The sequence below is a fragment of the Salvelinus sp. IW2-2015 genome, linkage group LG8, assembly GCF_002910315.2.
Source record: "Salvelinus sp. IW2-2015 linkage group LG8, ASM291031v2, whole genome shotgun sequence".
NCBI classification, from domain to species: Eukaryota; Metazoa; Chordata; class Actinopteri; order Salmoniformes; family Salmonidae; genus Salvelinus; species Salvelinus sp. IW2-2015.
Genome location: NC_036848.1, coordinates 34,216,671 through 34,233,614, shown reverse-complemented (window position 1 = coordinate 34,233,614; position 16,944 = coordinate 34,216,671). Strand labels below are relative to the sequence as shown.

At 45.6% G+C, this 16,944-nt stretch overlaps 1 protein-coding gene across 6 annotated transcripts in view; it reads right to left on the bottom strand.

Moving 5' to 3' along the window:
- Positions 1 to 16,215, bottom strand: part of LOC111968227 (neurexin-1a) — a 64,014-nt gene extending 47,799 nt beyond the window's left edge. For 5 of the 6 annotated variants that reach the window (XM_023993150.3, XM_070444891.1, XM_070444890.1 and 2 more), the window contains exons 1-2: positions 13,704 to 14,130; positions 8,913 to 8,942 (exon numbers count right to left, since the gene is read on the bottom strand). In XM_023993150.3, coding sequence (XP_023848918.2) covers positions 8,913 to 8,942; positions 13,704 to 14,037 — 364 coding nt within the window. In that variant the 5' untranslated portion in view covers positions 14,038 to 14,130. Of the gene's footprint in view, positions 1 to 8,912; positions 8,943 to 13,703; positions 14,354 to 14,436; positions 15,113 to 15,965 lie in introns of those variants that run through there. The other variant, XM_070444894.1, reaches the window with a different exon arrangement.
- Positions 16,216 to 16,944: the final 729 nt, after the last annotated feature.

The window sequence follows — 16,944 nt, the reverse complement described above, 5'->3', positions numbered from 1 at the left end:
CCCACAATCACCCGTGTCTTGCCAGGACGTCTGCATTCTTTCTGCCAGGAGAGAAATAAGGAGAGAACACCAAAGATTGGCAATTCGCCACTGGCGCCCCTCGTGCTCTTCACAGATGAAAGCAGGGTTCACACTGAGCACATGGCAACTGATCAGTACAGCGTGACAGACAGGTCTGGAGACGCCGTGCGAGACGTTCTGCCCCTGGCTGCAACATCCCTCCAGCATGACCGGTTTGGCGGTCTGGTCAGTCATCAGTCATGGCTGTGGGTGGCAATTTCTTTGGGGGCCGCACAGCCCTCCATGTGCTCGCCAGAGGTAGCCTCGGACTAGCCATAGTACCCGAAGATGAGATCCTCAGACCCCTTGTGAGACCATATGCTGGTGCGGTTGGCCCTGGGTTCCTCCTAATGCAAGACATGCCTATAGACCTCATTGTGGTGGCTGGAGGTGTGTCACAGTTCCTGCAGAGGAAGGCATTTGATGCCTATGACTGGCCCCCTGTTCCCCCAGACTGAATCCAGTTGAGCACATCGTGGCGGACATCAGTTGTCTCGCTCCATCCCAACGCCAACGTTGCCCATCCACCAGACTGTCCAGGCAGGTTGGCGGATTGCATTAGTGGCCAGGTCTGGGAGGATACTCTCAGGAGACCATCCCGCCACCTCATCAGGAGCGATGCTCCAGGCGTTTTGCTGTTACGGGTCATACAGGCACCGCTGGAGGCCACACACACTACTGATGCCTCATTTTGATCTTTTTTAAGGACATTACATCAACAGTGTGGCATCAGCCTGTAGTGTGGTTTTCCACCCTTTTAATTTTGAGTGTGACTCCAAATCCAGACCTCCATGGGTTGATAAATTTGATTTCCATTGATAATTTTTGTGTGATTTTGTTGTCAGCACATTCAATGTAAATATTTCATTCATTCAGATCTAGGATGTGTTATTTTAGTGTTCCCTTTATTTTTTTGAGCAGTGTATATAACTAATCAGAGTATCAAAGTTGATGGTATCATCATGAAGGCAGGCCCAACCCAACGGTTTCTGGGACCAATCAGAATGGTAAGACTGTGTTCACATTCTAGAAATCGTTAGACAGGGCGGCAAATCCAGACTCATCATGGAGACGAAACATCAGTTAGCCGGAGCGATGTGGATGGGTAGCCAGGCAAATCGCCTCTTAAAAAAATATATATACACTACCGGTCAAAAGTTTTAGAACACATACTCATTCAAGGAGTTTTCTTTATTTTTACTATTTTCTACATTGTAGAATAATAGTGAAGACATCAAAACTATGAAATAACACATATGGAATCATGTAGTAACCAAAAAATGTAAATAGATTTTATATTTGAGATTCTTCAAATAGCCACCCTTTGCCTTAATAACAGCTTTGCACACTCTTGGCATTCTCTCAACCAGCTTCATGAGGTAGTCACCTGGAATTCATTTCAATTAACAGGTGTGCCTAATTAAAAGTTCATTTGTGGAATTTCTTTCCTTCTTAATGCGTTTGAGCCAATCAGTTGTGTTGTGACAAGGTAGGGTGGGTATACAGAAGATAGCACTATTTGGTAAAAGACCAAGTCCATATCATGGCAAGAACAGCTCAAATAAGCAAAGAGAAAGTCAATATGGAACATTTCAAGAACTTTGAAAGTTTCTTCAAGTGCAGTCGCAAAAACCATCAAGCGCTACGATGAAACTGGCTCTCATGAGGCCCACCACAGGAATGGAAGACCCAGAGTTACCTCTGCTGCAGAGGATAAGTTCATTAGATTTACCAGCCTCAGAAATTGCAGCCCAAATAAATCTTCACAGAGTTCAAGTAACAGACAAATCAACATCAACTGTTCAGAGGAGACTGTGTGAATCAGGCCTTCGTGGTAGAATTTCTGCAAAGAAACCATTACTAGAGGACACCAACAAGAATAAGAGACTTACTTGTGCCAAGAAATATGAGCAATGGACATTAGACCGGTGGACATTTGTTCTTTGGTCTGGAGTCCAAAATTTGAGATTTTTGGTTCCAACTGCCGTGTCTTTGTGAGATGCAGTGTGGGCGAACAGGTGTATTTCCCACCGTAAAGTATGGAGGAGGAGAAGGAGGTGTTATGGTGTGTGTGTACTTTGCTGGTGACACTGTCTGTGATTTATTTAGAATGCAATGCACATTTAAACAGCATGGCTACCACAGCATTCTTCAACGATACGTCATCCCATCTGGTTTGGGCTTAGTGGGACAAACATTTGTTTTTCAACAGGACAATGACCCAACACACCTCCAGGCTGTGTAAGGGCTATTTTACCAAGAAGGAGAGTCATGGAGTGCTGCATCAGATGACCTGGCCTCCACAATCACCCGACCTCAACCAAATTGAGATGGTTTGGGAAGAGTCAGGCCACAGAGTGAAGGAAAAGCAGCCAACATGTGCTCAGCATATGTGGGAACTCCTTCAAGACTGTTGGAAAAGCATTGCAGTTGAAGATGGTTGAGAGAATGCTAAGAGTGTGCAAAGCTGTCATTAAGGCAAAGGGTGGCTACTTTGAAGAATCTCAAATATATTTTGATTAACACTTTTTTGGTTACTACATGATTCCATATGTTTTATTTCGTAGTTTTGACTGGTAGTGTATATATATTATTGTCACATACACCGGATATGTGCAATGAAATTTGTTGTTTTACAGAGTCAGCCATAGTAGTACGGCGTCCCTGGAGCAAATTAGGGTTAAATGCCTTGCTCAAGGGCACATCAAAAGATTTTTCACCTTGTCGGCTCGGTTATTCAAACCAGCGACCTTTCGGTTACTGGCCCAACACTCTAACCGCTAGGCTACCTGCCACCCTGAAACTAAAACCCTTAAAATATATAGTGCACACTAGCTTCTAGCACTATTTAACACCTACAGACTGGTCTCTGTTACCTATAGCCTTTCTCTTTACCCCTAGTCTCAAACCCCTACTCTCTCTCTCTCTCTCTCTTCTCTCTCTGTTTGCCACTGACAATCTCTCCAGTTAAAGCCCAGTATTTTGTCTTAAGCTAGATAAGATCAGTTTTATCCAAGACTCACACACCACACACACACACACACACACAACACACACACAACACACAACCACACACACACACACACACACACACAACACACCACACACACACACACAACACACACACAACCACACTCATTTACAACACACCGCAGATTAACGCTCCTTGATGATCGGACCACCAAGTCATAGAAAAAGCACACCTTAAGCGCAGGTATTAAGAATGTGATAAAGTCAGAACAGCTTCGGAATGGGCATCAATAACAGAATGGGTTTATAATCTAATGGTCTGGCTACTTCAGCATGGCCTGTTACAAGCTGACAAGTGCAATGAAGGTAGGTGCACCGCATAGGCAACACTGTTGGTTGTTTTTAAAAAAATGCAATCCCTGTGTGAAAATAAGTCTATTGGTTAGGCATTGGCCCAAATTGAACCTTGCTAATATTCTAGATTACAATAAAGTTGTGAGTTAGTTGGGGCTAGCTATGTCAGCCATGAAACCAGAACTTTACCTTTGGTGGTGATTATGCCAGTAACTGCTATTTAGCTTCGCACAAAGGAAGTAAGGGAAACCACAGGGAGATGAAGCTGCAAGTAGGTAGTAACTATAGCCAGATGACAGAATGAATGGTAAACATCAGTATTTCTAAATTCCATCCACAGATTCATTGACTGGGAAAAGATAAGAAAGCCTGTTTTTCTCTTATCAAAACCTGAAGCTCTTACTAAACTTTACCTGAGAGTAAACACGATCAAGATCACGACGTTTGTTGTTTTATTGTTTCCACCTTGCCCTCTCGTTGAATTCGCTGTCGAATGTTTAATTGAAAACAATGACAATCCGGTTCCCGTCTTGCCGCCATTGGAGTTGGCCTATGTGGATGCGCAATAAGTGCAGTGGCATGTTTGTGTTTGTGTCCTGTGTGTAGTTTCGGAGTGACAGCCAGCTAGACAGCCAGCCTGTTATTCTATGGTGTATAGACTGGTGTAGACTATCTCTGCCCAGATAATACTGTACCTTGTCTATCCCCTCTCTCTCTCTCTCTCTTCTCTCGTCTCTCTCTCTCTCTCTCTCTCTCTCTCTCTCTCTCCTCTCCTCTCTCTCTCTCTCTTCTCTCTCTCTCTCTCTCTCTCTCCTCTCGTCTCCCCCTTCGTATCAGAAGGGCTGTTCTTGTCTCTCTCAGGTACATCAGGGCTCTGCCATTTATTTCCTATCTCTGACTTCCCTCTCCCTCTCATCTCCCAATTGCATTATTTTTTCTTCTGCTCATCTGAACACCTTCCTATACATGCCCCCTCTTTCCTTTTTCCCTTTCTCCATTGCCTCTCTCGGCCCTCCCTCTCTCTGTCGGTCTGGTGTGTGTATGGTCTATGTAGTGGTGAGGGTTGAAGTGTGTGTGTGTGAGTGAGTGTGTGTGTGTAAAATGAGTTCTTTTGATTGCCAACGCTTTATGAGTCAAAAGTGATGAGTCACAATCCAACCTCCTTCTTAACACATACCGACTCAACGCGCCTGCAGTGCACACCCCCCCCCCCCCCCCCACACACACACACACACACATATTGCATGTATGCCATGCATGCCACACATACCGTGAAGAGAATGCACAGGCAGCCTTACTCATGCATATTTACACACAACACACACAGAAAGAAGGCACTCGATAAAGGTTTATTTGTGTGTGTGTCTGTGAGCATGTGTGTGTGTGTTCAAAGAGGTCATGTTTAGAGAACGCTTGTTGTGTGATGATATCGGTTTGGGTTTGTCCTCTCTGTAGCACAACACACCACACACATCACACACCACACACACACACAACACACACACACACACACACACACACTACACTACCACACACACACACACACACACAACACACACACACCGACACACACACACACACACACACACACACACACACACAACACACACACACACACAACACACAACACACACACCTATACTAGCTAACCACAGCCACACTGTAAAGGGGTTGCCATGAATATGACAGTAACTTACAGGCAGCTAGTGGTAAGTTACTCTATTTCATATTGCAGTACACCTACTGTAATCTAAACACAGTATCAAAGCAAGTACTGTGCAAGGAAACAGTACAATACCATAATTGGCTGTATATACTGTAAAAAGTCAATGTTCCTGTAATCGTAATGAATGAATGAAGAATGAAATTCATTGAGGGGAGATGGGGTTTGTATTTCTGTCTCATACCAGCTGAAATAACCTTCTCTGTCTGTTGTAACGGATATTTCAGTCACATTGCATTCGTGTGATGATGTCAGCTAAATCGTTGGAGTTTGTTGCCGTATCGTAGCTACTAGCCACTACTACTTTGACTGCATGTCTGCCTTCCTGCTTAGCCAATGTTCGCAATGTTTATTCAAAAATAACATCAAATCGCTAGTTAGACAGTGTGTCTGTGGTCTTGCTTGTGTTTGATATGCTGTCTAATAGCTGAATGTAATTACATCACTTGAGTTGTGCATCATGACACGAGAGTAGTCTTTCTAAACAACATCCAAAACACTTCATTTCCTTGGACCGATGAGACAGACACCAGTCACATGCCCGAATGCATGCACGCACACATTGATGTCAGAGTGAAGTTTGACTGGGCAGGACTGATGACTTGGCACTTGGAGATACAGACCCTAGACATCTAAGGACTTAACATTCTCTTCTCTTCTCTCTCTCCTTCCTCTTCTCTCACTCTCTTCTCTCTCTCTTCTCTTCTGCTCTCTCTCTCTCTCTCTCTCTCTCTCTCCCTTTCCTCTCTCACTCTCTCTCCTCTCACTCTCTCTCTCTCTCTCTCTCTTCTCTCTCTCTCTCTCTCTCTCTCTCTCTCCCTTCTCTCTCACTTCTTCTCTCGCTCTTTATCTAGCCCTCCCCTCTCTCACACCCACAGACAACCCCCCCCCCTTCCCCGCTTCTTCAGAGAAACACATTTCAGATAGTCACGCTTCAGAAAGCTTCTTTACTCTGAGCCGGACGCACTTTCAGCCCCTTCTGACTGCTTTTACATTTCTGCACGCACACCCACCACAACACACACACACACACACACGACGCACACTACACGCACGCACGCACGCACGCACGCACGCACGCAGACGACGCACGCACGCAACACACACACACACACACACACAACACCACACACACACACACACCACACACACCACACACACACACAACACACAACACACACAACACCGCACAGGCCAACAAAGCACGACACAAACACACACCACCTGCATGTACAGCAGCTACATGGACAGAGAAACATTCCAATTCTACACACATACAGCATCTTACATTATTACAGTGTGTGGCCATTCAGTATAGCTCACCGCCATACATTCGAGCTCATAGCCATACATAGCCATAAGCAAGAAGGAATCGTATACCTCTGAGCTTTCCTACAGTCAGATATTGAAGAGAGAAAGGGAAAGAGGGAAGAGGGAAGGAGGGAGAGAGTAAGTTGTTTGTGTGAAACTAAGAAAGCAAAGGGGAACCATTTTGAAAAGATAGAAAAGCAGCACTGGCGTCAAACAAGACCAAAATACTCCCAACGGAGCAGAATACGAGTTTTTAAGAACACTATTACACCGTATTGTATTATATATATCTCTATGCGTACCACACTGCACGTAGCAGTGGTAAGTAGCACTCCCACCACCAACTACAGTATGCTGTATGAAGGTCTAGAATGTAAGAGACAAACTACTCAATTCTGTCACCGATACATTCCAAACTGTGTTTGATTTACCTCTGAGTCTGAAGTGGTGTGTTGCAGTACAGTACAGTACCACTAAAGTGAGCAGTGGTAATAGTAGTATAAGTAATAAAAGTAGTAGTGGTGTGTTTGGTAGTTTGTTATGTGCCTTTACAGACAGGACAGAGCTACAGCGGTGTGTTTGTGTAGTTGTCACGTGCATTTACAGATAGGACAGAGCTACAGCGGTGTGTTTGTGTAGTTGTCAACGTGCCTTTACAGATAGGACAGAGCTACAGCGGTGTGTTTGTGTAGTTGTCACGTGCCTTTACAGATAGGACAGAGCTACAGCGGTGTGTTTGACAGCACTGCTTTTATACACTTTTGTTTATTTTAGTACACTGTTAAAAATGACATGAACAGAGAACTGGCCAATAAGAGGGGAGTTCCCATGTGCAGGAGGCAGGCAATGGGAGGGGAAGGGATTGCTGCAGGGAGGGGTTAGGATGAGGCACCAAAAACCTGCAACAGACATACAAGCCACAACAACACACACACACTAGTGATGCGCGGGTAAGCTGTTTGTTCATTCGCACCCTCCCGCAATTGCTAATAACCCATCCGCAACCGCCCGACTATATGTGATAGAGTGAAAATCTGAGGTCCGAACCCGACCCTAAGCAGCAGAAAATAGAAAATGCGCTGTACAGAGAGCAATTCTCTGACAGGCCTTTTAGATAAGCCTATGTTCCTGCTTTTAATTTAAGACATTTTATTTGCAGTGGCTATTTGTTAGTCAACTTGTTTGTAATTAAATACATGCAGCTTCTCTTCTGTCATTACTTGTTGCCCTAGAATACAAAATAAACCTTCGCTCACCAGAATAATGTCATAAATCGATAGAATGAAGCCTTGAATCTAGTTGACATCGGTGACATTTTTTCTTTCATCTCTGCTTCTCTCATGCAGCAAAGACATTTAGAGACCGGGGAGAAAACTCAATAACAAAGAAAATTGAACGATTTTCCCTTTGACCGGTTTTAAGGAAATTAAAAGCTGTGAAAACTACCCAACATGTTCCTAATAAGAATTCAGTTCGGTTTGGATGCATATTTTATGGTTGAAATACTACCAGCTTTTATGATGCTGATAACGATAGCACTTTTACAGACGGTCCCTAACCGTGCAGTCATTCTCTCAAGATGCTGAAAGAAATCATATTTCTCCACTCCTGTTCCCGAGTCAAAATGTACATTTGGTGTATCATTTTACTGCAAGAAATGCATAATTCTGCAGGAGTTAATATTACATTAGGCTATGCGAGAGGTTATAGAACTACAGTCAGTGTCCAGATTTCAGTTACTATTCCATTTAACCCACTGCAATCATCCTCTTTCACCACTTCACCAAATCTTCCCCAGACATCATGCTACTGTTCTGACCCTCCTTCTATTTATTTTCAACTCTACATTTCGCAGCTTTTCTCTTATTGAATTCAACTCCGACATTGTCCTTTTTGCCTCAGTGGATCGACGTTAACTRTTTCTGCCCAAGTTCGGTCAGCTTTAGGTCCTAAAGCTTAGGCTTAGGTTACGCACTAAAGGCAAATCAAAATAATGAAATAAAAACCTCAATGTAGCCTGTAGATATGAACTGGACAAGATTTATACATTTATGACATTTCAATGTATTATTTTCTCTTTATTCAACCCGCCCTTCATCCATACAATATTTCAAGACCCTAAACCCGCAGATATAACCAGGGGGACTGTGGGTTATGAGTCAACCCACGCATCACTAACACACACACATGCGCACACGCACACACAACAAACCATCCACGGAACCCGACCTTGATCTAGGATCAGTTCATATCCTAACACTAAACCCATATCCTCACCTTAACCACACATCTGGGATCAGTTAAGCCTCTCCAAATCCTAATATACCCAAAATAACCCAATATAGACAAAAATCAAACCTGACCTTGGATCAGCGTCTAGGGTCCGGCAATGATGAGGTTTGGGGTGAGGGGTGTGGTGGGGGTGGGGAGGTGGGGAGGTGATGGGGAGCAGCAGGAACGGGAAGTGATGTCATAGTGATGTAATAGGTCGTACCTTGGTCGCCGATCATCAGGTGAGCCAGACCTTAAAGGAAGACAAGAGCACAGTCAGCACAGCAGAGGAGCATGACGTGATTTTGTCCACACACACACACATACATACACACACATGTGCCCACACACACCCGCTCAAACATACACACGTAGACACACACTCACACACAATCACGATAGCGACCGTTGCTAACATTTGCTCACAGTGATGCTAGTGTGCGGTGAACATAAGATTAAAATGTAGTCTTTCTATTAAATCCTGTATATAGTTAGAATAGCACAGTGATTCTCAGTTTGGAGATACTTAAATTGTAGACATAAATTACAATTTGGAATTTGTAGACAAATAAATTGCAGACACTACCAGAGTTATCCTTACCTAGTGACGCATTCCTGTAAAGTGTGGGTACGTTCATTCAAATCGTTCAACTGTAACTGTTACAAGCTGAGAGTTCACTGCAAATGAAAGTCTTTTTGAACGCACCCTTGATCTGTGTGGAGCACCATCCGCTGGCAGAGGGGTTCTACAACAAACCCTGCCACCCACACGTCTAAGGCACACACCATGTTTAAACTTGTTGTCTGCTCATGTTGGTGTATATGTGTGTGTAGCTTCTACATATATCAAATAACTGCGGAATATCACACCAACACACACGCCCCACACCACACGACCACACGCCACGCGCCGCGCACATCCCACAAAGTCCACACACACACCACACCACACACACACACAACACACACACACACACCACGCACACGGCCAACACACACACACACACACACACACACCACCACCGCACACACACACACACACACACACCACACCACACACACACACACACACAACACACACACACCACACACACACACACACCACACACACCAACGTACAACTGGTCTTGCTCTTCTTATTCCGTTTAAAAAACAAATATTGTATCTCATCATTCGCCGAAAGGAGGTGCTGAGTCTAGTCAGCCTCGTTAGTTCCAACTGCCTTCCCGATGACCTTTCTTTTTATCCCCTGAATTTGCTTTGTTTATTCTTCGGCCATGCTGCTTTTCTCTTGCCAGCTCTTGACTTAGTAATATCGATGTTTATATCTGCTATTTTATCACATTTACAGCTTGTGTAATTGTCCCGTAGGGTATCTTGTAATTGTCCTAGGGTAATCTTGTAACTTTCCTAGGGTATATTGTAATTGTCCTGGTATCTTGTAGATTTACCTAGAATTCGTAATGCTCCCTAGTATCCTTGGTTGATCGTTCCGTAGGTATATTGTAATTGTCCTAGGTATCTTTAATTTCCTAGGGAATCTTGAATTGTGCCTAGGGATATCAAATCAACTGTTATTATCTAATTATTACTCTGTCAATCTCTAACCTCTTATCAAACCTTATTATATACACTGCCTCCGTTCTATCTTTGAGTGAGAGAGCACTGAAACTCCGTATATGTCCATGAATGGATCTACTCATTTGTCCATGAAGGAGTTCTACTTATCGCGTCAGATGAACCCACATACAGCACACACAAAACCCACAGCCACACAACCCACCACACACACAGACCACCCCCCACACCTTTCGGTGCCCCAAATCAGACCATGGCAAGAAGGAATGGGATTAGTGTAAAGAAGAGAGCAGGGCATTGAGAGAAAGCACGAGTAGAGAAGACCCACCTGGGTTGTGTGTTCTGGAGCGTTACCAAGACGATAGGAGAGAAAGAGACCCAGAACATTCATTAAACGCCCATGCACTAGCCGTCTGCTTACCACGGTAACAGTGCACACCCGCAGCCTTACCTTGTAACCACACATGCAGATCCACCCAGAACATTCACCATTGAACCATGTGGCAGTGATAGCCTTACATTCTTCCACGACACACACAACACACACACACACACAACACGACACCCACCACACACACACTACCACCACAACACACAACACACCAACAACACCACACACACACACACAACACAAAAGCCACACAACACACACACACACACACACACACACACACGTCAGGGTTGCGGCCAATTTATTCAATTCCGGAAGTTCATCGAAATTCAGTTAATTGAAAAATCTTCCACAATAGTCGATTTTCAATACATTACTTGAATTTCAATACACGGAATCGACTGAATTGCCCCAAACCAAGCGCACGCACGCACACAGGCACGCGCACAGGCACGCGCACACACACAGTGGCCAGGGTGGATGAAAGCGGACGCTCCTACCTGTGTGTTTGGAATCTGGAACATTTATTCACCCAGAACTTACCTTACAGCCTCCTGTACCAGAGCACAGAATACACGCACATGTTCTCTCTCTCTCACACACACACACACACACACACACACACACACACACACACACACACACACATACTCACACTCACGCTCACACTCAGACACACACACACATTGACCATTGCAGTAAATGAATAGATCAATGGATAACGGGTAACTGATGATAGAAAACAGCAGTGCAGGGGGGAAACATGCTGGGGTCAGTACTGGAGTGTGTGTGTGTCTTCGGAACCAAATGTCCCTTTCCTCTGTCCCTTATTAACGGTCCAATGCAGCCGTTTTTATCTCAAAATTGAATCATTTCTGGGTAACATTTAAGTACCTTACTGTGATTGTTTTCAATTAATATGGTCAAAAAGAAAATAAATAGCTTCTTAGTAAAGCGTATTTTCTCAAGCAATAATTTAGCTAGGACTGTCTGGGAGTGGGGGGAAGGGAAAACTGAAAACTAGCTGTTATTGGCAGAGGGGTTTAGAACTATTAACTGGTGATGTCACCAGGCAGGTCAAAACTCCATCCCACCAAAACGAGATGAAATTTCAGGTGGTCTTTTCAAAGATCATAATTTTCACACTTTCACAATATTATTCCAACCTCATACTGTGGAAATATAGATATCACAGGAAAAACACYTTTTTGACTGCACTGTGCCTTTAATTAGTGAAAGGAAAAGCTAATAGTTGGACTAATTAAAGGCCTGGTACAGTCCCTACCCGTCGATCTGAAATAATTGGATAGGTTTAAGCAATGTGACATCAATTTCACCTTCAGTCCCGGTGTTCGAAAATGTGCTCCGCGCTGCAGTATTGTCAAAACAATTGTCGCGCCAACATATGTCACTTGCCTTCTTTCCAACACCCAKCACACTAATCAACACACTACACTCGCCACATATTTCACGTTCTTATGACAACATACTACGTTTCCAACCGAGATTTACCAACCAATTAATCCAAATGAATCAACTATTTTTTGATCGATTGACCACCCTATTAGAGAAGGATTAAACTGTAAAGAGGGATACATCGAGGGTGTGATAGGTAAATAAGTAGAGGGATGGAGGCATAGGGCAGCATATGTAACTGAGTCTCTCTTTCAGAGCCCTGCTGTCTCCATGGTAACTTGTTCAGCAGAAAGGGGACAGGGTTGCTATGGAGACAAAGGAGGGGCCTAGATCTCAGACTAAAGACGCACGCGCGCACACACACACACACACACACAAACACAAACACACAGGGAGCTGATGAACACAAACAGGCTTGTTTCTGAACGCAACTCACCACCACAAGGATCTACTGACCACCACTAGGATCTACTGACCACCACTAGGATCTACTAACCACCACTAGGATCTACTAACCACCACCTGGGAATCAATCCACCACCACTAGGATCTACTGACACCATAGGATCTTATCTGACCTCAGGATCTACTGACCACACTAGGATCTACTGACCACCACTAGGATCCTACTGACCACCACTAGGATTGCTACCTTAACCAGCACTAGGATCTCTAACCACCACTAGGATCTACTGACCACCACTAGGATCTACTGACCACCACTAGGATCTACTAACCACCACTAGGATCTACTAACCACCACTAGGATCTACTGACCACCACTAGGATCTACTGACCACCACTAGGATCTACTAACCACCACTGTATAGGAAAGGGAGAATGGCTGGTGCTGTGATTCACTATGTAACAGGCATATTAAAGATATGCGTTTCAATGTTCTACACTATATACTACAAATAACAGAGGACACCAGTAGTTTAAACCTGTGTGTGGGGGAGGTCTGTGTGTATGTGTGTGCAGGGCTGGCTCATGGCATAAGCGACATAAGCGGTCYCTTAGGGCCTCCGTCGGGGTCTCAACTTACTATTGAGAGTTAGAATAGTAGAATACACAAGGTTGGAAATTTGGTTGTGCATCAGCAATTTTTTGCCATGTCAGCTAACAATTTTTAGATTGGTAAGTTAGTCTAGCCAGTTATCTAAACTTGTAGGAATCATGTCTGAATACCGATCAGGCACGTCAGGCACTTGCCCAGGGACCCTGACCTCCAGGGGGCCCCCATTGATTTTGTTAGTCACTCTCACTCAGATATCATTTACATGGCATAAGTCATGGCAAAATGTGTAGAATTGCAGAAAATTCTCTTTCAAACTGCAAAAATGTCTCTCTGCCCCATGGCAAAATAACCAGAATTGCATGAAATGTGTTATAGAATTGCTAAATGTTCTCTCCGTCCCATGATAAAATGTGTAGAACTGCAGAAAACTTGCTTTAAAACTGCAAAATTTTTCGCAACAATTATTTTGTTTTCCACTTGGTAGGGCACCACCCAACCAAATATCGCTTAGGGCCCCCAAAAGGCTAGAGCCGGCCCTGTGTGTGTGTTTTTAAATGTGTGTGCGAGATGAAATCACAATGTTTCAAGGTAGGGTTTGGGTTGGGCCTTACCTTCGCTGCAGTCGTTGCCTTTGTAGCCGGTGTCGGTACAGTCGCAAACGTTCTTCCGCTCGACGACAGAACACACCCCTCCATTCTGACACACGTGGTCCGGCCCACACCCGTCTCCCCCCACGGTAACGCCATCCGATCCTTCCATTACAACCGCCGATCCATTGATGGTCACCGCAGTGAGCCAGCCAGAAAAGGGGGCGTGGTCTCTGACGCCAGGGGAAGTGAGGCGGAGAGGGGAGGCGTGGAGCTCCGGGGAAACCCCGCCCACAAAGGTGTGGCTAAACACTGTCATGTCTCTCCGTTTGCTCTTCACCTCCGCCCATCCCTCCATCCTTCCATCCACCTCAAGACTTGTGTTCCTCCAGTCCCGTTTCACACGAACCACATGCCAGTTTCCGTCGCTCACGGCGACCCCGGAACTCACCTCAGCCGGCTCGGCGCAGAAGATGGAGAATCGTAGGCGGAGTTTCCCACGTAGCAACAATAGTTCCAGGAAGTCGCAGAATCCTTCGTCGTCAAGGTAAAGCAGCAGTCCGTCCTCACTGTGAGTTCTAACGTTGAACGACAGGATGCTCTCGCAGCACGCGTTCCACACCGGGAACCGCCCCCACTGTCCCGACACCCCCCCAAACTCTAGCACCTCCCCTCTGGATCCCCCAAGGCTACAGAGGCACAGCCAGACACACAGCAGGGGGGCCGCGGCCCACACACACACCGCCCACACCCACACAGCCCCTCCCCTCTGGATCCCCCAACGCTACAGAGGCACAGCCAGACACACAGCAGGGGGGCCGCGGCCCACACACACACCGCCATCACACACACGCGCAAACACATACACACAACGCACACACGCAGACACAAAGGCTAGAGCTGGGCAGCACGAACTACTCTACAGCTCATGGCGCAAACATCCTTGAGAGCACCCTTAAGTCTTCTTAGGGCCCTTTGTAGCACCCTACAGTCTTCCTAGGGCCCTTCCTAGCACCCTACAGTCTTCTTAGCCCCGTTAGTAGCACCCTACACCCTCCATAGGTGTTCCTTTGTCTGCCAGTCAAGTGAGGGAGCTGGCTCCTTATAGAGTTCCAAGTGTTCCCAATGTTAGTCTTCTATCTTCTCGTCTCTGTCTCTCCTCGGTCCTCCTCCGCTGTCTTCCTTCAATGGTGTGTGTGTGTGTGTTAGAGAAATGAGGGGTGCAGTGTGAGAACCATATCGGTGTCTTCGTTAGTGCCCGTTCCCCTCAGAGAGAGAGGGAGAATATGGTCATACACTGTCACACACCGTAAACAGAGAGAGACTATCAGAGCATCTCCCCCTCTTTCTTGTCGCTATCAGCGGGGCTTGTGGGTTGAGCACTGTGAGTGTGTCCCTCACTGTCGCGCCATCACTCTTTTCTTTCCAGTGACCTACAGAGGGAAGAGACAGCACTATCACCCTGGGTCAGATACATACATGGAAACACACACACACACACACTCTCTCTCTCTCTCTCTCTCTCTCTCTCTCTCACACACACACACACACGCAGAGTCTTTCCAGACAGTTCTCCTATCACCACCACCATGTGATATACCAGTGAGTCTTTTCAGAAAGATACAGAATATTCAGATGCATTTCATGTGTTGTATATAACTTATTGTCAGTCAGGTAGAAGGGTATAATTTTAGCTCGACTCATTACCTTAATGTCTACAACGTTCTTCACGTTTTACCTCACTGACGGCAAAAGACATTCCACCATGCCCACCTCGTGCCTCCGCAAGGGACTCGGAAGCGCCACAAAGAACGGTTTCTCGTGCGATGCGGAGGATGACTCAAATGCACCTTGTTTATCGAATTATCCCCTTTTTCGCACCATGGGAAAAAAGCGCCTCACACCTCTCCGGCGTCTGTCTCTCTAGTGATGTGGTTGAGATTAGGGTTCCAAATCACAGTATTGAAAGACGCGGTGAGATGAGAGCAGGTTTAAATATCGATTATCGATCAAAGGCCATTCCTCTCTCCTCTCCCCCTCCTAAGAGTCTCCGTGTGTGTGTGTGTGTGTGTGCGTGCGTAGGCTATTCCTCTCCTCCTGTGAGCTCGAACTCACCCGCTACTCCGAGTTTCCATCTACCTCACCTGTGCGTAAGAATCCATACACCAAAAACACTGCTGCAAGAAAACGCCCATATTAGCCCACTAATAAAATAGGTATATATAGCCTACAGCAAAGACCTAATACAATACACACACACACCGAGATAAAAACGTCTCAGCCTACCTTACACACATCTTCTGGTCGGTGTTGTGGCTACTCATCGATTTTCTCCTTGTCATCTGATAACAATCACCGCGTTGTGAGGGGAGATGCTGAGTGCAGCCAAATCTTTCCCGGTAAATACCTGTTAGATAGGCCTACCGAAACAATCACAGCCTCTTCTCGATCAAACAGACCAGTGGAATCAAACGCATCTCTCTCTCTCTCTCTACCGAGGAGGCGAAGGTGCAGTCTGCTGCTCCGTGCATCACGTGGATGATGAAGGGGGTAGAAGAGGAGGAGAGGATGGGCGGGGCCGCTCTGCTGCGGCACCTTGGACAGCGCGCGCTCACTGTCTGAATACCGGAGAGGACTCACGGAATACGGCGGCAACATCCGAGTCATTACCCAATTTGCTATGATAATGACTGTCGGTGTGATAAAGTATTTGCAGAGAATCTAAGGTGATTAATCGTCAGTCATGAAGTAATCACTGATTGATCAAGAGAGACTTCTGAACAGAGAGAACATTCATGGCTCGAGACAGAAAACTGCGGGAGAAAAACAACAGTGGTGTTTGCACGTCACGCTCAAGCGGCGTTCTCCCTTCTGCTCCTGCCGTCAATTATCTCGCTCTCTCTTATTTCTCTCCCCATCACACACACACACACACACACACACACACACACACACACACACACACACACACACACACACACCTCCAACTGTATCTCCAACTTGTTTATTACAGTGAGGTGTGCATTTCGGATTAATCTGTGTAGGCCTATCTGTTCCAGAGAGGGAGTCCCAGCTGAGTCTTGTCCATCAGAACGGTCTCTCTGGGTACCATACCCCAGCTGCTGCCCACTCTTTTGAGCTGCATGCACAGCTGCACACACACGATGACTGATTGTGCTTGGAAGTATCTAATTATGTGTTCCTATTGATGCTGTATGCACGCCATCACCCTACGGCCATTTTGATACGAGAACTCCCGGTAAGC